This window comes from Mobula birostris, chromosome 14 (assembly GCF_030028105.1).
Source record: "Mobula birostris isolate sMobBir1 chromosome 14, sMobBir1.hap1, whole genome shotgun sequence".
Classification (NCBI taxonomy): domain Eukaryota; kingdom Metazoa; phylum Chordata; class Chondrichthyes; order Myliobatiformes; family Myliobatidae; genus Mobula; species Mobula birostris.
Genome location: NC_092383.1, coordinates 54,158,805 through 54,182,430, shown reverse-complemented (window position 1 = coordinate 54,182,430; position 23,626 = coordinate 54,158,805). Strand labels below are relative to the sequence as shown.

General features: G+C 40.1%; 1 protein-coding gene across 1 annotated transcript in view; it reads right to left on the bottom strand.

Annotated features, from left to right (window-relative positions):
* LOC140209907 (peroxisome proliferator-activated receptor delta-like) overlaps nt 1–22,676 on the bottom strand; it is a 53,815-nt gene extending 31,139 nt beyond the window's left edge. The window contains exons 1-3 of the mRNA XM_072278567.1: nt 22,539–22,676; nt 7,537–7,772; nt 4,417–4,565 (exon numbers count right to left, since the gene is read on the bottom strand). Coding sequence (XP_072134668.1) covers nt 4,417–4,565; nt 7,537–7,606 — 219 coding nt within the window. The 5' untranslated portion in view covers nt 7,607–7,772; nt 22,539–22,676. The remainder of the gene's footprint in view (nt 1–4,416; nt 4,566–7,536; nt 7,773–22,538) is intronic.
* Nucleotides 22,677–23,626: the final 950 nt, after the last annotated feature.

Genomic DNA, 23,626 nt, shown 5'->3' with positions numbered 1-23,626 from the left:
TCCCAGTGGAAAATTAATGGAACAAGAACACGGGTACTCAAATACATGTTCAAGTAGTACTTACAGGGCTGCAATTTTTGTCAGTTTCTACCAAGACTAGTCAAGAATTCCAATGAATGCCACAGTACAAAGTATTTAGTTGGCAATGTGTCACATATATGCAAGTTAAGACAGCAAGCATTGATGATACCACAAATAAACTAAGCCAGGTTTTGCCGCAAGAATTACTCTAATGAGGAGTGATAACTTTGGAACGTTTACATTTAGCTGATCCAGACTGTTTAGGTTTGAGGGTCCAACTGAGCACACACATTACCTTGAGTATGCATATGTGGTTTTGATTGTCAGACCATGTTCAGACTCCATGAACACATGTAAAAGACTCCTCCTCCTCTCCCCTCCCCACCCCACCCAATCCTGTGAGGGCCTCATATTCATACAACTTTAGGTTCATTGACACCAAAAACCTGTTGAAAATGGTAAGTACATTTACCAAATTTACCTGCTGTCAAACACCTAATGTCTAAACATTAGGATATTATAAAGTTTTTAACAAGAACAGGCAATTCAGCCCAACAAAGCTTGCCAAATTCCTACTAACTTGAAAGCCTCTAAGGTACTACTCTCAACTAGATAGTTTGCTCCACGTGCCCACACCTCGCTGTGCAAAGAAGTGCTTCCTGATGTTGGCCTGAAATCTCCACTTAACTATGGCCCCATATCCTTGATGATGGATTAGTTTTGAAGTAGCAGCTGGCATCCTCTTTACTTATACTCTTTAATGATTTTGAACACTTCTATTACATCTCCTCTCATTGTACGTCTACCTAGACTAGAGATTTAATTCTTTCAATCTTTCTTCATAGCTCATGCCCTGCAGATCTAGAAGGAGTTTAGTCGCTCTTCTCTGGACTATCTACAGCGCCTTCACATCTCTCACACAATATGGAGCACAAGCTGAACACAGTATTCAAGGTGTGGCCTCACAAGCGCATTATACAGCTTAAGGAGAACATCTCTTGAATTGAACTCCACTGAGTGCATTATATAACCCAACATTCTATTAGCCTTCCTAATTATTTCTGTACATTGTCTAGAGTTTGATGGTGATAAGTCTACCAGGATACCCAAATCCTTCTCATACAGTGCACGTTCTAACTCAAGACATCCCATTGTATATTTATATCTAATATTTCTACTTCCCATATGTAACACTTGAAATTTACTTACATTAATTTTCATCCGCTATTTATCTGCCCACATCTGAATTTTAGATCTAACTGTATTGATTCTGCCACCTGAATGTTATCAGCCCATCCCACTAATTTTGTGTCATCGGCAAACTTAACTAGTTCATTTGTTGTATGCTTATCCAAATCATTAACACAAATTAAAAACAGCAATACCCCCAAAACCAATCCCTGTGGAACCCCACTTTTAATATCTTCTGAAATTCCAAGTAAATGATATCAACCACTCTATAGTTACCATAAATTTTAGTTGCCTCTTCATAGAACTCCAGCACATTAGTAAAACATGATTTCCCCTTTCTGAACCCATGCTGGCTTTCTGTTAACATGCCTGTCCTTATCAGCTGATTTTCCATCTGATTCTTTATTATTGGTTCCATTATCTTGCCTGTGATACATGTTAAGCTTACTGGGCTACAGTTACCTGGGTCAGTGCAGTCACCCTTATTATACACTGCAACAACATTAGCCCACTTCCAGTCCTTAAGGATTTCACCAGCCTTCACTGACTTTTGAAAAATACATGTTGGGGGTCTGTATATATAAACACAGACCTCCTTAATTACCCTCGGATACTCTTGGGCCTGGAGATCTATTAACTTTCAGCCTTTTCAGCTGAAGCAGGACCTCACTTTCTAAGATCTCTAAGTCACTTAAAACAACTTTATTTTTCTCTACACTTACTGACATTTTGCAAACCTCTTTGCAGGTGAGTACTTCAGCAAAACATGAGTTAAGAGTATTTGCTATGTCCTTCTGTGCATAATTCAACACCGCACTATTATTTCTAATACACTTAATTCCCTCCTTGACTTTTCTTTAAATATTGAAAAAAATCTCTTGGGATCAATCTTAGCATTATCAGCAATATCCTTTTCAACCTGCCTTTTGGCAATCTGAATTTCCCTCTTGACTATAGCTCTTATACTTTCATAGGCCCTATGGTTATCATCATTATTAATATTTTCTGTATTCCTTACATAGTTGTCTTTACTTCAATAGTTTTTATGTATACCTTTATTCATCCATGCCATTGATCTAGGTAGCATCACCTAAATGACTCAATGGGATTTTCTTTATTACACCCAAGAAACTGCAGACGCTAGAACTTGGAGCAACTGTGTTGGCTGAGCAGCACCCATGGGAGGAAAGGAATTATCAAAGTTTTCCTCCAGCAGATTGTGTGTTCCTTCAGTCAGTCCTGATACAATGATCCCCAAGTCCCCGTTTCACTGGAGCTTTACAAATTACTAGATTTTCTGGGGCATATCCAGAGAGGTCAACCATATTAAAATCCAGTTGAAGGCCATAAAAAAAATTTAACTGGTAAATAGCACAGGAGGACATCCTTCAGGTCATGTCATCAATCTATATTCTACTTAAAATATCTGAAATACCCAAATCAAAAAGAGTAGCAAGAATAGGTGACCAGAACTTTGAGTGAAGTTAAGTTTTAACTTCACATTAATTGAACCTGACAATATTTAATTGAAGTATTAAAAATAGGAAATGCTGGAAAAACTCTACAGGTCAATCAGCATCTATGGAAAGCGAAACAGTTAACTTTTCACCAAAAGAGAGAGAGGAAAATAACTTAGTCTCAGTAATAGATGAAGTTGGGGAGGATATTGCATGGAACAAAAAGAATCTCTCCAACAGGATGAAATATCGTGGCAGTTGAACAGTTATTTGTGTGGTGGCTTGTTGATATCAGACAACCTGGCCTACTAAGACATAACATTTTCTTGTTTTTACATTGTCTTGATTGACATTAAAATGTAAATTATTTGCTGATGACACAACTATATTTTGTAGTGGGGAACATCTGTAACAACTTTTGGATACAGTGGAGAAAGAACTAAAAATTATAAAGAAATGGTTTGACACTAACAAATTATCTCCGAATCTAAGTAAAACTAAATACATAATATTTGGAAACTGTGTACCAAACTCATATAGTAAACTTAGAATAAATGATGTTGAAATTGATAAGGTATCTGAAACAAAATTTTTTAGGAGTGGTAATAGATAATAAATTAAGCTGGAAACCACATATAAATTATGTCAAAGCAAAAATGTCAAAATCGATTGCAATACTGTACAAAGTGTAAGATTTCTTAAATCAGGAATCTTTGTATACATTATACTGTTCACTTGTAGTCCCATACATGACTTACTCTGTAGAGGTATGGGGAAATACACACAAAACAAACACAAACTCAATTTTTCTACTCCAAAAGAAAATCATACGAACAGTACATAAGACAAATTATTATCAGCCAACCAATCCACTACTTATTCAACTAAACATTTTAAAATTCAGAGATTTCATAGATTTTAAAATAATACAAATTACATATAAAGTAAAAAATGGACAGCTACCACAAAGTATCCAAAGGTTGTTTAAAATGAAAGAAAGTCAACATGACTTGAGAGGTACATGTATATTTCAAAAACAAAGGATAAGAACAAATGTAAAAAAATCACTGTATTTTAGTCAGAGGGGTGAATCTATGGAATAGTTGTAGTGAGAATTTAAAAACATGCACCACACTTAAGTTTAAAAAATTATTTAAAAATAATTTAATGAACAAATATAAAATACATGATTTCAAATGAATGGGAGTAATGTAAATAAACGATACTTGGAATTGGATTTTGTGTTAAAAGATTACGAAATTTTTGGTTTTGATGTGATGATTGACGCCAAATATGTTGTTGTATAAGTAAGAGGGGTAGGCATAATAAGTTGTAGCTTCAGCCTTCACCCGTTCGGTCTGTTTTAAAGAATATCTATGTTTCTTTTTGTTGCAATTTTGTCTTATGAAATCATCGTTGAAAATGATGCTTTTTGTTATGTTTGTGCTGACCGAAATAAATTTCATTCATTTTCAATACTTAATTAGGGATTGACTATATTTCTGTCACTGAATGCAAGTATTTTACTGCAAAGCAACAAAGTGTGTTGAGAATGGCTGCATTTTACTGAAGCTAACCAATAATTTATTATGCATGGGAATTGCATCTTTCTTCTGCTTGGTATATTAGTCAGTGATTTTTGTTTCTGTCTTTATATACAAATTCTAGTAAGTTTAACATCAACATTAACTGAGTAATATTTCTATAATGGCATGTTATATGTTACATACATCATAATCCACTGTACCTTACAACCTTCACAGGCATGTACTCCATAATGGAAGCCTGAAGCCTTATCACCACATATTCGGCACTCAACATTCACACCAGAAGTGGTGGCCTCCTCATTGCTAACTTTGGATTGTATAACTGATGGACTTGCAGCTTCCATTACATCTGAGAAGGAAATAATACCAAGTTGCAAAGTGAATTGTTTAAAGCAATAGAATAGCTACATCCCTTACTAATTATTAGTCTCATTTTTAGTTATTTCCTTCCTAGATTTTACAGCTGTGGAACAGTTACAGTACAATTGGAAACAAATTACTTTAAATTGTTTCCTGGAGTGAAAAAAGAGCCCTGCATTAACTTGAGAATAACCACATAATAACCATATACCCATTGAGAATAGGAAGGGTATTTGGCAGGGAGTGGGGGGATGATGATCAAAATAAAATGACTCAAATGCAAAAACCTTTATTTTCCTAAATGAAATGATTTCTTAAGCCTGCAAGTTTACTTTGAACCACCGTTTTCTAAAACCCATTACGGTTGTAGGGACAATGTAATTCCATAAGATACAAAAGGCACTTTAAATACTAAATGCAACTATACTAGATAACACGAAAGGAATAAAAATACAATAATTATTACTAATGAGGTACTTGATGAATACCTATACTTTGCTTCAGTATTCACTATGGAAAAGGATCATGGTGATTGTAGGGATGACTTACAGCGGACTGAAAAGCTTGAGCATATAGACATTAAGAAAGAGGATGTGCTGGAGCTTTTGGAAAGCATCAAGTTGGATAAGTCTCTGGGACCGGACCAGATGTGCCCCAGGCTACTGTGGGAGGTGAAGGAGTAGATTGCTGATCCTCTGGCAATGATCTTTGCATCATCAATGGGAACAGGAGAGGTTCCGGAGGATGGGAGGGTTGCAGATGTTGTTCCCTTATTCAAGAAAGGGAGTAGAGATAGCCCAGAAAATTATAGACCAGTGATAGAGATGGAGAAGATCCTGAGAGGCAAGATTTATGAACATCTGGAGAGGCATAATATGATCAGGAATAGTCAGCATGGCTTTGTGAAAGGCAGGTCATGCCTTACGAGCCTGATTGGATTTTTTGCAGTTGTGACCAAACATTGTTGATGAAGGTAGAGGAGTAGATGTAGTGAAAATGGATTTCAGGAAGGCATTTGATAAGGTACTCCATACAAGGCTTATTGAGAAAGTAAGGAGGCACGGGATCCAAGGGGACCTTGCTTTGTGGATCCAGAACTAGCTTGCACACAGAAGGCAGAGTGGTTGTAGATGGGTCATATTCTGCATGGAGGCCGGTGACTAGTCGTGTGCCTCAGGGATCTGTTCTGGGACCCCTTCTCTTCATGATTTTTATAAATGACCTGGATGAGGAAGTGGAGGAATGGATTAGTAAATCTGCTGATGACACAAAGGTTGGAGGTGTTGTGGATAGTGTCGAGGGCTGTCAGAGCTTACAACAGGACTTCAATAGGATGCAAAACTGGGCTGAGAAGTGGCAGACGGAGTTCAACCCAGATAAGGGTAAGGTGGTTCATTTTGGTAGGTCAAATATGATGGCAGAATATAGTATTAATGGTAAGATTCTCGGCAATGTGAAAGATCAGAGGGATCTTGGGGTCCAAGTCCACAGGACACTAAAAGCTGCTGTGCAGGTTGACTCTGTGGCTAAAAGGGAAAAGATGCATTGGCCTTCATCAACTGTGGGATTGAGCTTAAGAGCCGAGAGGTAATGTTACAGCTTCATAGGACCCTGGTTAGACCCCACTTGGAGTACTGTGCTCAGTTCTGGTCGCCTCACTACAGGAAGGATGTGGAAACCATAGAAAGGGTGCAGAGGAGATTTACAAGGATTGTTCCCTGGATTGGGGTGCATGCCTTATGAGAATAGGTTAAGTAAACTTGGCCTTTTCTCCTTGGAGCGATGGAGGATGAGAGGTGACCTGATAGAGGTGTAGAAGATGATGACAGGCATTGATTGTGTAGATAATTAGAGGCTTTTTCCCAGGGCTGAAATGGCTAACACAAGAGGGCACAGTTTTAAGGTACTGGGAAACAGGTACAGGGGAAATGTCAGGGGCAAGTTTTTTTTAAAAACGCAGAGAGTGGTGAGTGCGTGGAATGGGCTGCTGCCAACAGTGGTGGAGGCGGATACAATAGGGTGTTTTAAGAGACTCCTGGATAGGTACATGGAGCTTACAAAAATAAGAGGGCTATGGGCAACCCTAGGTAATTTCTAAAGTAAGTACATGTTCGGCACAGCATCGTGGGCCGAAGGGTCTGTATTGTGCTGCAAGTTTTCTATGTTTCTAAGATTATACATAGGAGTGGTGTCCCAAAGAGTGGGAGTGGTGAGCATTTTTATTTTTGCTGCTTCTAATGTGAACTATCATGATCATAAAAGAAAAAAAAGCCTTTAACTTTTTTTTTCATCTTATATCACATTTCAGCAAGCTACAAAGCAAAAAATAAAGATACACCTATCTTTATTGCTGTTACAGCAATATGTATTCCCATCACTGGGATACTTTTTCATTGTACCCCTTTCATATAGTCCATATTTATCACTCTTGTTCTCAATTCCAGCAGTTCAGTTAATTACTGAAAACGTTGCAGTGGGCTCAGTATTATCTTCACTCAGCAAGCACATATGCTGACTTCAATCATGGAACTGCTGTACAATGCTCAAGAGAAGAAACTTCAATTTGTTGTCCAAATCAAAGTGATATGATATTTAACATTCAAAACGATTGGTTAAACTAGCCTTGGAATTTTGCTACACATGCTAATATAGAGAGAATTGCACTTATAGCAACTTTTTGTTAAACAACTTTGTATATTTCTATTTGCAAAATTAATTGCAATCAAAAAGCTATTTTTGTTGCATACTTCAATTAACCTGTACTGTTTACATGAAGCTTTTTGTACAACCGTAAATGCTATCATTTTATAAGCAGCAAATCAAATATACTGAAAGCAAGCTAAATGTATACAAATAAATGACAAGAACATACTTATTTGTAAATTCTCTTGAAGTTGGAGCAGTATTAAAAATGAGTATTATATAATACATGTCAAAACAATACCATGTTATTTCATTACCTGTTTGAAAATTGGAAGCTATTTCAGTATCTGGTCCCAGAGTTTCATATTCTGTGCTCTTCGAATCCATCCCATCATTCCCCTCTTCCTCAAAATCTGATGACACATCCTATGGCTTTTCCATGACCTACTACCCTCTTCTTTATAATTGGGTCTTGAGTCATCACATCCTTGACGTGTACATTGCTGGGACAAACGCAAAGTGACCACAGCCCGGATACAAAGCATTCATTAACCTGATAAGATAAAAAAAAAGTTTTAAAACAAGTTCCCTTTGATAAATAAGTATCATTGAATCTGGGTTTGCACAAAGATGCAGTTCTTCAATGAGTAATACTTTCATTTCTTCAAATGTTCAGACTTTTCCAACCCTACTTTAGGCAAATATGTTAGTGCACAGTTCTAGCAGCCAGACTTATACTAATGCTCCGCACTAATCCCAACCTTACTATAAAATCCTATAAGAGGGGTGCTGTTGTAGTCTGGCGTACTTACCTCTACCTTGCCGAGGCACAGCCACAACTCACGGATACCTCTTATTTGCCCTTCAATCATGACCCCACTAAGGAGCACTAGGCCATTGTGTCCCACACCATCACCAACTTTATCCGCTCAGGGGATCTCCCATCCACTGCTACCAACCTTATATTTCCCACACCCTGCATTTCCCGTTTCTACCTCCTACCCAAGATCCACAAATCTGCCTATCCAGGTAGACCCATTGTATCAGCTTGCTCCTGCCCCACTGAACTCATTTCTGCATATCTCGACACTGCTTTATCCCTCCTTGTTCAATCCCATCCGACCTATGTTCATGACACTTCTCACGCTCTGAATTTTTTCGATGATTTTAAGTTCCCTGGCCCCCACCGCTTTATTTTCACCATGGATGTCCAGTCCCTATATACCTCCATCCCCCACCAGGAAGGTCTCAAAGCTCTCTGCTTCTTTTTGGATTCCAGACCTAACCAGTTCCCCTCTACCACCACTCTGCTCCGTCCAGCGGAATTAGTCCTTACTCTTAATAATTTCTCCTTTGGCTCCTCCCACTTCCTCCAAACTAAAGGTGTAGCCATGGGCACCCATATGGGTCCCAGCTATGCCTGCCTTTCTGTTGGCTTTGTGGAACAATCCATGTTCCAAGCCTATACTGGTATCTGTCCCCCACTTTTCCTTTGCTACGACGACTGCATTGGCGCTGCTTCCTGCACGCATGCTGAGCTCGTTGACTTCATTAACTTTGCCTCCAACTTTCACCCTGTCCCTCTCACTATACTCCTTGCCCATCCTCTGGGCTCCCCCTCCGCTTTCTTTCTCCATAGGCCTCCCATCCCATGATCCTGTCCCTTCTCCAGCCTCATATCCCTTTTGCCAATCAACTTTCCAGCTCTTAGCTCTATCCCTCTCCCTCCTGTCTTCTCCTATCATTTTGGATCTCCCCCTCCCAAATCTCTTACTATCTCTTCTTTCAGTTAGTCCTGACGAAGGGTCTCGGCCCGAAACGTCGACGGTACCTCTTCCTAGAGGTGCTGCCTGGCCTGCTGCGTTCACCAGCATTTTTTGTGTGTGTTGCTTGAAATTCCAGCATCTGCAGATTTCCTCGTGTTTGCGCTTACACTAATGCTGCTTCTGGAGAGCCTACACATTCTCCCTATGACTGTGCAAGCTTCCCTCAGGTACTCCAACCAAGGCATGCCGACTGACTGAATGTCGACTGTAAATCACCCCTCATGCAGCTAAAAAATCCAATGGAGATTTTATGGGAGTGTGAGCGAGAGCAGGTTAAAAGAAAATAATGAGAATGCTCAAAGAACTGGAGCGACCTTAGAGTTCCGAAGTGGCTCCTTCTAGGTCATAAGGAAGTATGAATTTCTAAATCATGCCAAACTAAGCTGCATGCATGTGTAGGCATCAATTTTAATTAAAAAGAGGATCTGCTCTGTGATTCCATGAAAATGCTGACAAAGCTTGTATTCTTTACAACTACACATTACCCAACATAATGATGCAATCACAAAGGCGGCACACCAGCAGCTCTACTTTGTTAGGAGTTTGAGGAGATTTGGTATTTCACCAATGACCCCAGCCTATTACTATAGGTGTACAATGGAGAGCATTCTGACTGGTATACCACAGCCTGATGTGGAGGCGCCAAAGCACAGAATGGCAAATTCAGTAAGCTCTAGCATAGGTAAAACCTCTTCACGATTGACGAGATCTTCAAGAGGAACATGGATCCTCAGGAACATGGTATCCAACATTAAGGAATATCACCATACAGAATATATGATTTTCTCATAACTATAATCAGGATGGAGATACAGGAGCCTGAAGACTCTCACTCAGTGATTCAGAAAGACATTTTTACCCTCTTTCATCAGATTTCTTAATGGTCTATGAACCCATGAATTCTACCTCATTATTCCTTGTTTTTTTTTACTTATTTTTTGTAACATAGTAATAAAGTGCTCCTGCAAAAGGAATTTCACATCATATAAAAGTGATTATAAACCTGATTCTGAAACAAATATGTTTAAAGTGTGAATTTTAGTTACACAATCTGTATGAAACAAAATCAGTACATTCATAAGTAGAGAACAAGCTGTTCTTAAGAAAGAGGCAACAGGGCAAACAATAATAGGATTAGGCAGAGTTGACACATCTATGAAAAAAATCATGCTTGACAAATCATCTGGAATTTTGGAACAGTGGGTAGGCAGAATAGGCAAGGAATTATGTATTTGAAGGCCTTCAATGAAGTACCACACAAGAGATTCTGAAACAAAAGATATTGGGGTAATATATTGCTGAAGATGAAGGATTAGTTAATGGATAGAAAATAGGAAGAAAGAGTCAACTGGTCATTTTTAAACTAAAGGTTGTGAGCAGCGGGATGCAACAGGGATTACTACATTGTCCTCAGTTTCCACAATGATTCAGACAAGTAAAAAAATCTGAGGTTGCTGATGATACAAAGCTAAGTGCAGTGTAGGCTGCAAGAGTATGGGAGGAGACTTCAGAAAGATATATAGGTGGGCTAAATGGCTGGACAAGGACAGTGAATTTTCAAGAATCACTAGATTCTGGAGGACTGCAAATATCACTCCACTCTTTAATGGAGGGAGGCAAAAGACAGGAAATTATAGGCCAGTTTGCCTGATTTCTGTGGTTGGGAACAGGTTGGAATCCATTATTAAGGATGAGGTTTTGGGGTACGGAGGTGCATGATAAAATAAGTCAGTCAGCATGGTTTTCTAATCTTGCCTGAAAAATTTTTTGCAATTCTTTGAGGAAATAACAGGCAAGACAGACAAAGGAGAGTCAGTGGATGCTGTTTATTTGGATTTTCAGAGACCTTTGACAAGATGCTGCACATGAGGCTGCTAAACAAGGTAAGAGCTCATGGTATTTCAAGAAAGGTAAGAGCATGGATTGAAGACTGGCTGATTGGTAGGAGGCATTGGGAGTAAACAGGGCCTTTTCTGATTGGCTCTCAGTGACTAGTGGTGTTTCGCAGGGGTCGGTGTCGGGACCGCTTCTTTTCACATTACAAGTCAATGATTTGGATGAGAGAATTGATGTCTTCGTGGACAAGTTTGCGGACAATACAAAGATAGACGGAGGGGAAGACAGTTTGTGGAAGTAGGGAGTCTGCAGATTAAGAAAATGGACAAAGAAGTGGCAGGTGAAATATAGTGCAGGAAAGTGTATGGTTATGCACTTTGGCAGAAGGAATACAGGCCTAGACTATTTTCTAAATGGGGAGAGAATTCAGAAATCAGCAGTGCAAAGGGACTTGGGAGTCCTCCGCAATATTCTCTGAAGGTTAATTTGCAGGCTGATTCAGTGGTAAGGAAGGCAAGTGCAATGTTAGCATTCATTTCGAGAGGATTAGAATATATTAGGGCAAAATGGTGCCAGTGACCAAAAGCAACAGCAACAGCTTTCAAAACTACTGGATACTTCTGCTTCTGAGCCGGGCTCAATTGGAGCTTGTGATTTCCCTTTAAAGAAAGTAGTTTTGGGCAAACTGGACAATCTGGCATTCTACAAATCTCCAGGGAGATTCAGTGTGGAGTGCAGTTACGGCCGTCGCTGGGAGTGTACGCCGCATCGATTCCTAATGGCGGAATATTAACCCGAGGTCGGCTCCATTACTCAGGCTGATTAAAGCATTGAGCAGGAAATGAATGGGTGTTCAGTGCTGTCTGCCTGCATTTCACTGGTCTCCCTCTCACTGCCACCAGTGGAAGGTGCAGAAGCCTTCAGTCCCACACTGCAAGGTTCGATCGACTCAGCGGCTCGTGGCTGCAAACCCACTTTCTGCTGCAGTTTGATGCTTATTGTCATCAGTGCTGAACACGCTTTACTATTTGCACAATTTGATCAAGGTGCTTCAGCACTGAACTGGATCTGCAGCCACTGACAGCGTTGAACTAACTGGCTCAGTGGCCATCAGCTCTGGAAATTGGCGTTACTCGCCTCAGCGGCTTGTGGCTGTGGACTCACCTTTGGGGACTCTACGGTTTGATGTTTAATGTTGTGTCTGTTATTTGTTCACTTCTTGCAGTTTGCACGATTTGTTCTTTTTTCCCCCCACACATCTCATGATATTGTGTGAGGGTTTTCTTTAAAAGGGTCCTATGGTGTTTCTTTGTTTTGTGGCTGTCTGCAAGAAGATGAATCTCAAGGTTGTATACTGTATACATACAGTGTTTGAATATCATTGTACTTTGAACTTTTTAAAAGCTGAGGATTTCTAAGGTCAGACTGTACTTTGAGAGCATTGAGAGCAGGATGTGCTGATACTGAACAGGTCCAGAAGAGGTTCACTAGGATGATCCTGGGAATTAAAGGATTAACATACGAAGAGTATTTGATGGCTTGTACTTGCTGGACTTTAGAAGAATAGGGAGGGGGGATCTCACTGAAATTTATCAAATATTGAAAGGCCTAGATAGAGTGGATGTTGAGAGGATTTCTCCTGTAATGGGGAAGTATAGGACAAGGTACAACTTCAGAATACAAGGAAGTCCATTCAGAACAGAGATGAGGAGGAATTTCTTTAGCCAGAGGGCGGTGGGATCTGAAGGAATTCATTGCCACAGACAGCTGCGGAGGCCAAGTTATTGGGTCCATTTAAAGCAGAGGTTGATAGGTTCTTGATTAATCAGGGTGACAAAGTTTACCGGGAAAGGGGGAATGGGGTTGAGAGGCATAATAAATCAGCCATGATGGAATAGCAGAGCAGACTTGACGGACCAAGTGGCCTAATTATGCTCCCATGACTAATGGACATGACAATGGAATACAATACGGAAAACTGAGGTTCTCGGCTTTGGTAGAATCAAAATAGGAGGGCTAAGTAGTTTTAAATGGTGTTCAGAGGGTCTTAGGTGTCCTCGTACAAGAATTATTATAAGTTAATCAGCAAGAAATTTAGAAAATAAATGGAGATGTCTCTAATTATTTAAAGGCCCGTGGAGACTGCATTTGAAGCAGTGTTTGTACGTCTCCTAAGCAAAGAAAGTATTTACTTCCAGCAATGGGAGTGCAATAAAGGTTCACCAGACTGCTGGTTTGCCAGATGATGAGAAATTAAGCAGTTTCTCTGCACTCTCTTGAGATTAGAAGAATGTGAAGCAATTCAGACACAAACTTGCACGTTGCAAACAATATTCAAAATACAAGTGCCAGGCAGAGACTATGTCCAACATGAACAATGTTTAACCACCTACACTGGATATTCAATAGCATTTCCATCACCAAGTCCATTAAAGTATGCTGAGAGTCACTGATAGCCAAATTCTCAACTAGACTTACCACACAAGTACCAAATGTAGATCAAAAGCTGGGCACATCAGACTGAGCAAGACATATCCTGAGATCTCAAAGCTTCTACCGTCAAGACACAAGAATGTCACAGAACAGAATCCACTTGCCTGAGAGAGTGCATCTCCAACAACTCTCAAGAAGCTTAAACCATCCAGGCGAAAGCAGCCCACTTGATTTGTATTCCATTTTATTCCAGATTCATGTGATGAGTGCTACCCATTTGAAGAACAGAAATCCAGTGTCAAACACGAGTAACCAGGTTGAATTGTACATATCTCCAGCCATCAAAACATAGAGAAGTGCTAAAAACATCCTCCTCAAGCCTGTGCAGTGAATATGGATCCAAAATGCGCTGGAATTTAGATATGACCAAATCAGATCTCCCACCCTAGTACAGGACACAGTATCAAGTCTTGCACTATAGCACTGAGAGATGATATCAACCTTGCGTCAGGACTCTCAACTTTACAGAAGCTGGAGCTGGCTTAAACATTGTGATCATTTTCATTCGAATGGGGTCACTGATTTTGAGTTAAGTGATTTATTTAATTCCTCCAAAGATGTTAATCACTTGAGTACATCAAGATGATATTAGAAGTTAAGTTAAAAGTTTTGATTAACTACAACTGTCACAGGCTTATTTGTGACTAAAATGTAGTTAGCTTTTCTACAAATAAATGTTGGATTTATGAAAATATTGAAAACGATGCAAAATATTAATATACTTAGTCCATGTAACCTGAATAAGTTTTAATTATACAAATCTAGAGTAGTATTTTTACCCCTACAAGGGAATATTTTGTTAAGGTTTTCTTACCATCCTGTTATGGAGCACATTTGATAGACCAGATGGTTTTTCCAAAGTAATGCTGATGACAGTTATATCACGAAGTATATTTGAATCAAATTTCAGCACACTCATGAAGAGTGGTTAAGATCGCACATGTGTGCATATGTTAATAATCCCATCCTAGCATGCTATTATATTCAACAATAACAAAAAAGATTGTGAAATTATTTATGTAACTCAAGTATCTGTCAGCTACATATAATGTTAGTAATGCAATGACACTGATTTTTTTCCCTGCTAGAATTACAGGAGGATTTCTCAGATAAACAAATCTGCCAGTTTTAGGTTTAGTTCACAAAGTCAGCCAGTGATGTCTGTACAGTTGAGAGCAAGATGTTTCGAGAAGGAAAGCAATTTGAATTATTGTCTAAATCTAGACTGTATCCTCATCTCAAGCAAAGACAACATGCTAAAGTCAGAGTAAGCATTTGATCAAGACGAAAGTTAAAGTATTGTTAGTGAAAAATCACAAGAATGAGACCAAGTCTAATACCAAATGGAGCAGAACCACTATCAACTCTCTGCACTGGTAAGACTTGTTACAACATCTTCCTCAAACTAGTAAAGCACATCCAATTGCATAAGGCCGGGCAACAATTATTATACTTCGATCTCTAACAATACAGTTTACACCAGCTACAGGATAAAACAATGAGCTCTTTTATTTCAAAATAAATATACAGTGGTATGCAAAAGTTTGGGCACCCCTGGTCAAAATCTGTTATTGTGAATAGCTAAGCGAGTAAAAGATGACCCGATTTCCAATGGGCATACTTGTTACTTAAAGATGACACATTTCTTTAATATTTTAAGCAAGATTACTTTTTTATTTCCATCTTTTACAGTTTCAAAATAACAAGAAAGGAAAAGGGCCTGAAGCAAAAGTTTGGGCACCCTGCATGGTCAGTACTTAGTAACACCCCCTTTGGCAAGTATCACAGCTTGTAAACGCTTTCTGTAGCCAGCTAAGAGTCTTTCAATTCTTGTTTGGGGGAATTTCACCCATTCTTCCTTGCAAAAGGCTTCTAGTTCTTTGAGATTTTTGGGCTGTCTTGCATGCACTGCTCTTTTGAGGTCTATCCACAGATTTCTGATGATGTTTAGGTTGGGGGACTGGAGGGCCATGGCAAAACCTTCAGTTTGCGCCTCTTGAGGTAATCCATTGTGGATTTTGAGGTGTGTTTAGGATCATTATCCTGTTGTAGAAGCCACCTTCTTTTCATCTTCGCTTTTTTTTTTATAGACTGTGTTGTCTGCTTCCAAAATTTGCTGGTATTTAATTGAATTCATTCTTCCCTCTACCAGTAAATGTTCTCCATGCCACTGGCTGCAACACAAGCCCAAAGTATGATCGATCACCCCCCCGTGCTTAACAGTTGGAGAGGTGTTCTTTTCATGAAATTCTGCACACTTTTTTCTCCAAACATACCTTTGCTCATTGCGGCCAAAAAGTTCTATTTTAACTTCATCAGTCCACAGGACTTGTTTCCAAAATGCATCAGGTTTGTTTAGATGTTCCTTTGCAAACTTCTGACGCTGAATTTTGTGGCGAGGACATAGGAAAGGTTTTTCTGATGACTCTTCCATGAAGGTCATATATGTGCAGGTGTCGCTGCACAGTAGAACAGTGCACCACCACTCCAGAGTCTACTAAATCTGCCTAAAGGTCTTTTGCGGTCAAACGCGGGTTTCGATTTGCCTTTCTAGCAACCGTACGAGCAGATCTCTTGGAAAGTTTTCTTGGTCTTCCAGACCTCAACTTGACCCTCCACTGTTCCTGTTAACTGCCATTTCTTAATTACATTACGAACTGAGGAAACGGCTACCTGAAAGCGCTTTACTATCTTCTCATACCCTTCTCCTGCTTTGTGGGCATCATTTATTTTAATTTTCAGAGTGCTGGGCAGCTGCTTAGAGGAGCCCATGGCTACCGGTTGTTGGGACCAGGTTTGAGAAGTCTGGATATTTCTAAAGCTTTGAAATTTGCATCACCTGGCCTTTCCTAACGATGATTGTAAACAAGTCATAGCCCTAACAAGCTAGGTAAAAGTTATCTGAAAGCACAAATCTCTTGGGGTGCCCAAACTTTTGCATGGTGCTCCTTTCCTTTTTTTTAAAGCTCTAAAATTGTACAAAACAAAAATAATACACTAATCTCACTTAAAATGTTGAAAAGAATGTTTCATCTTTAACATTATAACTTTTGGAGATCAGTTCATCTTCTACTCACTTAACTATTCACAGTAACAGAGATTTTGACCAGGGGTGCCCAGACTCTTGTATGCCACTGTAATTAGGCTGTCTAGTAAGGATGAAAAAAAAAATTGCTGGAATCCAGTTTTTACAGAGTAATGTCCATTACATAAAACAAAAATGATCTTAAGACATGATTTTAAAATCCGTTCTACTTTTATTGTCATAACCAAGCCCATAGCAATTCATTTTACTGCCACAGACTATTCAAATCATGAACTTCTAAACATAGAACATAGCCATTTACCGCGCATTACAGGCCCTTCGGCCCACAATGTTGTACTGACTATGTAACCTACTCTAGAGACTGCCTACAATTTCCCTAGCGCACAACTCCCTATTTTTCTAAGCTCCATGTACCTATCTAAGTGGCTCTTAAAAAGACCCTATTGTATCCGCTTCCACCATCGCTGCCAGCAGTGCATTCCACGCACCCACCACTCTGTGTGAAAAACTTAACCCTGACAACCCCTTGGTACCTATTTCCAAGCACCTTAAAACTATGACCCCTTGTGTTAGCCATTTCAGCCCTGGGAAAAAGCCTCTGACTATCCACACGGTCAATGCCCTCATCATCTTATACACCTCTATCAGGTTAACTCTCATCCTTCGTCACTCCAAAAAGAGGCCAAGTACACTCAACCTATTCTCATAAGGTACGCCCTCCAATCCAGGCAACATGCTTGTGTAACATGATGTAAATCTCCTCTGCACTCTCTATAGTATCCACATCCTTCCTGTAGTGAGGTGACTAGAACTGAACATAGTACTCCAAGTGGGGTCTGACCAATGTTTTATGTAGCTGTAACATTACCTCACAGTTCTTGAACTCAATTCCATGGTCGATGAATACCAACACACCATAGACCTTCTTAACAACGCTGTCAACCTGCGCAGCAGCTTTGAGTATCCTATCGACATGGACACCAAGATCTCTCAGATCCTCCACACTGCCAAGAGTCTGACCATTAATATTATATTCAGTCTTCAAATTGGACCCACCAAAATGAACCACTTCACACTTATCTGGATTGAAGTCCATTGCCACTTCTCAGCCCAGTTCTGCATCCTATCGATGTCCCCTCTAACCTCTGACAACCCTCCAGACTATCCACAGCACCCCCAACCTTTGTGTCATCAGCAAACTTCCTGACCCACCTTTCTACTTCTTCATCCAGGTAAGTTGCATAAAAAATCACAAAGAGGAGGGCTCCCAGAACAGATCCCTGCAGAACACCACTGGTCACCGACCTCCTTGCAGAATACAAACTACCTACAACTACCCTTTGCCTTCTGTGGGCAAGCCAGTTCTGGATCCACAAAGCAAGGTCATCCTGGATCCCATATCTCTTTACTTTCTGAAGGAGCATTGCATGGGGAACCTTATCAAATGGCTCACCGAAATTCATATACACTACATCCACCGTTCTACCTTCAGAAATATGTTTTGATACATTCTAAAGTAAAATACATCTTTAAATTATAGCTTCAAACACACGTTATAGAACCACATAATATGCTCCACTCCCCTCACAACACTTTCTCATTTTTGATGCCTGGTCTATTCCAAAGTTTATCTTGTGCATCATTGTAACAACCATTTTTCAAAAAGCTCTCCAAACAAGATTCTCAACTATGTCTAAAACCATGAGGAAAATTGTAACTAATCAACACCTCTAAAAACAAATTCATACAATTTTTGAGGGGGAATTTTGAGGTATCTGTTAAATTAACATTTAAAAAAAATATATAAAATGATTGTAGTCTAACAAACATTAATATGCCCTACTTCTAGAGCAAAAGCTCTGCTGTTCAATAATACTGTTCAATAAGAATGAAAACCAATGACCATGACACATCAAGTACTACTATTAGCTTTAGCAAAATTCTAGGCTGTAACACTTAACAATTTGGCAATCCACAGAAACTGAGAAACTATAACCTTCAGCAGTCCTCTGAATGTTTGTGAGGCTGAAACTCATATTTCAAATACGATACAAGTACTCATTCAAAAATAACAAAAAAGGTTTTATAAATAGTAATCCAGAACATAGAAGGTACAATGGCCTCTATTTTCTGAAGCTAATTTCTTCTCTGGCAATTTAAAATAACAGCAAAGAAAAACTAAATGAAATTTGCACATGCTAAGAATTTGAAATAAAAACCTAACTTGTTGGAAACGTGCAGCAGATCAGGCAACACATAGAAAGAAAAACAGTGTTAATGTTTCGGATCACTGACCTTTCATTAGAACTCGGAAGAGTTATAAATCAAATACGCTTGAGATGGGAGAAAAAAATCAAGGCAATGTCTTTGATGTAGTGGCAGACAGAGTGATGCCAATTGGTGGTGAAGGCTTGTTAATTGCATTTGATCTTTCTGGAGGAGAACAATGAAAACAGTGGATAGAAAATAATGTGCTTAAAACCTGAGATACCGAACACTATATTGCTGCAAAATCTGTAATTTTAAAAATGCTTGAAACACTCAAAAGGTAAAGCGTCAGTGGAGAAAAAAAACTGGAATTACCAATATACATTGATGGCTTTTCAACAGAACTATTCATTAAAGATTGGTTACGGAAATTGTTAAATTAAATATTAAGCCCTGAGAGCTATACTGTGCTGTTCCAATAATTAATCACATCTTCCACACACCAGCGATTCCAAAATGATTTTCCTTTATCTTAGTCATTACTTCTTCTTCACCATAGTTGACAGGGCTCTCAATTGCAGCCATTGCATTTTCTCTCCTCCCTTCAACAATGTCTTTAACATTACCTTCCATCCCACCAGTCTCCCTTCATCGATAATTTACACCATATTCAATGCAATATCACATCAAACACAGCTTCCCTGCATTGCAAAGGACAGTTCCAGGGTTCCCTGATTTCATAGTTCACTTTCCCATCTCCATCAACACCCACTTCCCTGCTACATGCCAATCCCCAATACAACTACATACGACGCAACTCCTACCCTTTTCTGTTTCCTTCCCCACCACTCAGGCACTATAACAACCCTTCCAGGTGAAGCAGCAGTTCACATACTTTTCTGCATTCAGTGCTCAAAATGTGGCCTGAAATGGAGAAATTAATTACAGATTCGATGGTCTACCATCATTCATTCAACACGAAAGATGATGAACTTTCAGTTGCCAATTTAATTCTCCCACCCACTTCCACTTTTCTTTGTACTTAGTCTCTTACGTTGTCCCAATGAGGCAACTGTAAGCTCAGGCAATGGGACCTCAGCTTCCCACAGGCATGTTATAGCCTTCAGGGCTCAATATTGAATTCAATAATTTCAGCTCATCAGCAGGACAGTGAGACCCACTTTAGTTTAACGTGAAAAGGAATTCCATCAGAGGAAAGCCCTCCCCACCACTGAGCACATCTACAAAGAGTGCTGCCACAAGAAAGCAGCATACATCAAAGACCCCCACCATCTAGGCCATGCTCTCTTCTCACTGCTCTCAATGGGCCTTAGGTCCCACACCACAAGTTCAGGAACAGTTACTACCCAACAACCATTAGGCTCCTGAACCTCACTTCCCTCAACACTGAACTATGGCCTCACTTTCAAGCACTCTGCAATTCACGGCCTAAGAATTATTTATTTATTTATTTGGGATTTGCAGTTTGTCCACTTTCGCACATTGATTGTTAGTCATTCTTTGTTTCCGTGTAGTTTATCATTGATTCTATTGTATTTCTTTACTCCACTGTGAATGCCTGCAAGAAAATGCCTCAGGGTAGTATATGGTGACACATGCATACTCTGATAATAAATCTACTTTGAACTTTGAATGGTCACATCTTGTATTACAACATGGGAGGTGACTTTATCCAACCAGCCTATGCTGAGAGTCTCCTATAATGCCTATTCTCAGACTAATTTTCATAAACTATTTTCCTTCATACTCTTATTAATTCCCTTAGATTCTACCAATCCTCATGCAGTAGACAATTAACCTACCACATGCACAACTTTGGAAGCTAGGAAGAAATGAGAGTGTCTCAGGATACACACGAGATCAGGGAGATATACCAACAGGTCAGGAATGACACTAAATTGTTAGTGTTGAAGCAGCAATTCTATACTTACTATGCTGTTTCAGTGTCCAAAATGGCATATTTTGTTCATATTTTTCTTCAATTCATATAGGTACTTTTGTTCCCTATTCACAGGGGATCTGTAGTTTTGGATACTGGTTGGTGGAGTAATTGGTCATTATAAACAAGTTCAGGTTAAATTGGGGGTTGCTGGCCAGCCCACCTCGATGAGTCGGAAGTGCCTATTCTGCACTGTATCTCGACAAATAAACAAACTGCATCCCTAACTTCAAACAAATTCTATTTAACTCCAAAACATTATTCTTTCTTTAAATGTTGGCAGTAAATTGGATACTAATGATTATGAATTGTCATACTGACAATCAGCATATAGCTTCAAGTTAAAAGATATTTCTGATTTGTATTCCCACTGACCACCCCTTCCCCCCCGCAAAAAATCGTATTTTAACTTGCAAATTTTGTCGTACACCCTATTTGCAGTACAAAGTTATAACGTGTGCATGGCAACCCAGCATGTGATCCAGCGCAGCTGACAAGAATATGCAGATTAATCCAAAATTGTTCAAAACCACTCTGGGTGATGTAGTAGCAAACAATCTGTGGTAAACAACAAACTGTTGTAAATCTAATGGGTGATCTCATTAAAGTGTTGCTGATCAAAAACAACAAAGTTCAGAAGAGCAGGAGTCTCTACCTGCGATTTCAAATCATCACTGATGGCTTCTGTTATGCCACTGACAACAAATTATGGAGGTGAACTCTTAAACTTCAAAGACAAGGGAACAAATATGTAAAGGAAATATATTTCAATGGTGGGAAGTAAACTGCTCGTAACTGCCTCATGATGAACTTTGGGGTCTGTAGTAAATTTTAAAAAGCACTAGCTATTCCATCTTGATTCTTCTTCAACCAACACACATCAAAGTTGCTGTTGAACACAGCAGGCTAGGCAGCATCTCTAGGAACAGGTACAGTCCACGTTTCGGGCCAAAACCCTTCGTCAGGACTAACTGAAGGAAGAGCTAGTAAGAGATCTGAAAGTGGGAGGGGGAGGGGGAGATACAAAATGATAGGGTGCTTTCGAAGCCTTTCCATCAGTAACAAATGAAAAATGCCATCTGCAAGACTGAGTGGTCTCACGTATTCCAACCCACAGGTATGAACAAGGGAACATTATCACCTCCCCCGCTGCCCCTCCTCCTTTCCTTTCTCCTCCCCTAATAGATTCCCTCCTCTCCAGCCCGTTACCTTTCCCACCTGCTTTCTAGCTAGCCTTCTTCCTCTTTCCAGTCCTGAAAAGCGGTCTCGGCCCGAAACGTTGACTACTCATCTCCACAAATGCTGCTAGACCTATTGAGCTCCTCCAGCAATGTGTGTGTTGCTTTGGATTTCCTGCATCTGCAGGATTTCTCGTGTTTTTGAACATTATCACGTCCGGTTTGGAAGCAGAAGGCGATGCCCTGTGAAATCTGCGTTTCCTTCAATGAGTCAAATTGGGTGGATTCACATCTGGCCAGATATTCATCCTCCCCGCAAATAAGCCGCCGCAGTGGGACTGATGGCGGTAAGTTTCAGGAGTTGGAAAGTTTCCCCAGCGGGAAAGAATCCGCCCAGCAGCTGGAACGAAGCTCGACAAGTGAGGGAGGGGGAAGCGTAAGGGGTGTGGTGAACGTTAAGCGTTCGTTCATGTGGACTTCGGCCGTTATACACTCAATCCTCACTCCCGCTACCACATCAAACCCACCCTCACAATATTCTGTCTAACCTGCTGTTCGGAACACACGCCACAACCCCGAGTGACAGCGCAACCCACCAACCAGCCGCGCCGCTGCCTCCGCATCAGCCAATCAGCCCAAAGCAGCGGAGTGACTTCCGGCCGCACATCCGCTTGTTCCACAGCCTCAGCCCGGCTGTCCTGAGGCTTTCAATCATTCTTCCTGTTTAAAAAGATTTTAATAGCTGAAAAAAAATCCGATCCTCGGGACTCACTCGGGTCAATTCATTCAGCAAAACCCGAACTGTTCCAAATCCCTCGCGTACGCCGTTGCTTGGTCACTTTTAAAGCGGCTCAAAGTTCTCTCCCGTAATGTTTACGTGCGCAGCAGCCCAAGCGGTGACAGCGCCACTGACGTCATGCAGCGTGACCACCTCGCGCGATTTTTACGCGGCGTGACATCAGAGCTCGCGGCCAACGGGCGGGGGCGGGGCTGGGCTCGCAGCTTCAGGCGCCACAGGAGGACAGGACATCATTCCTGCCTTAGGTATTAAAGGATCTGTCTTTTTGTGCAAACTAGGGGATGACTCATAACATTTCACAAAGTACTGGGTGATCGGGTTCAATTCCCGCCACTGCCTTTACATCCTTCCCGTGACTGCGTGGGTTTCCTCTGGTCGCTCCCGTTTCCTCCCGCAGTCCAAAGTCCAAAGGTGGTAGGGCCATTGGAAGGACCTATTCCGCGCTGTATCTCAATAAATGATAACTTACTCAGATCCAGTCTAGCTACTTTATCAGTATAACAGGGTGCACAGTGAAACGTCCTTGAAATCATGCATGAGAATGATATACAACAATTTGAACCCTATTGCATATGCACTCTGTGCATGGTTAAATACAGCTGCAATCCTACAAAGAGTTGACATCCTTAGTGTGCGTTTAAAAGGAAGATTCTCACTTTACAATTTACTGGAAGAAGTCAGGTGTACAAAATTGCACCTTATTTTCAATCTTCACCCGGTTCAGAATACTGGATCGTCTACATACCAATGTTTTAAACTCATCAACATTGCTCCTTGAACAAAATTCTACAAGAAAGCTGGAATTGTTTTGGATTAGAAACTGATTTTTGATTAAAATCAGAAAATGTAAGTGTCTTGTATAAATTAAGAAAATAATTTGCCACTTACAATCTCTGGAAGTATCACACTATTGAATAGAAGTTAGCTTCAGCTGGGGATCACTAGTAACAAATAAAAATTTGGAGTCTCTTGTGTCTCCACATTTATTCTCAGGCCCAGGTGTGTCAAGATCTCCAACATATTTCCTTTCTTTACAACCAAATGACTCAGGTGAGAATCAG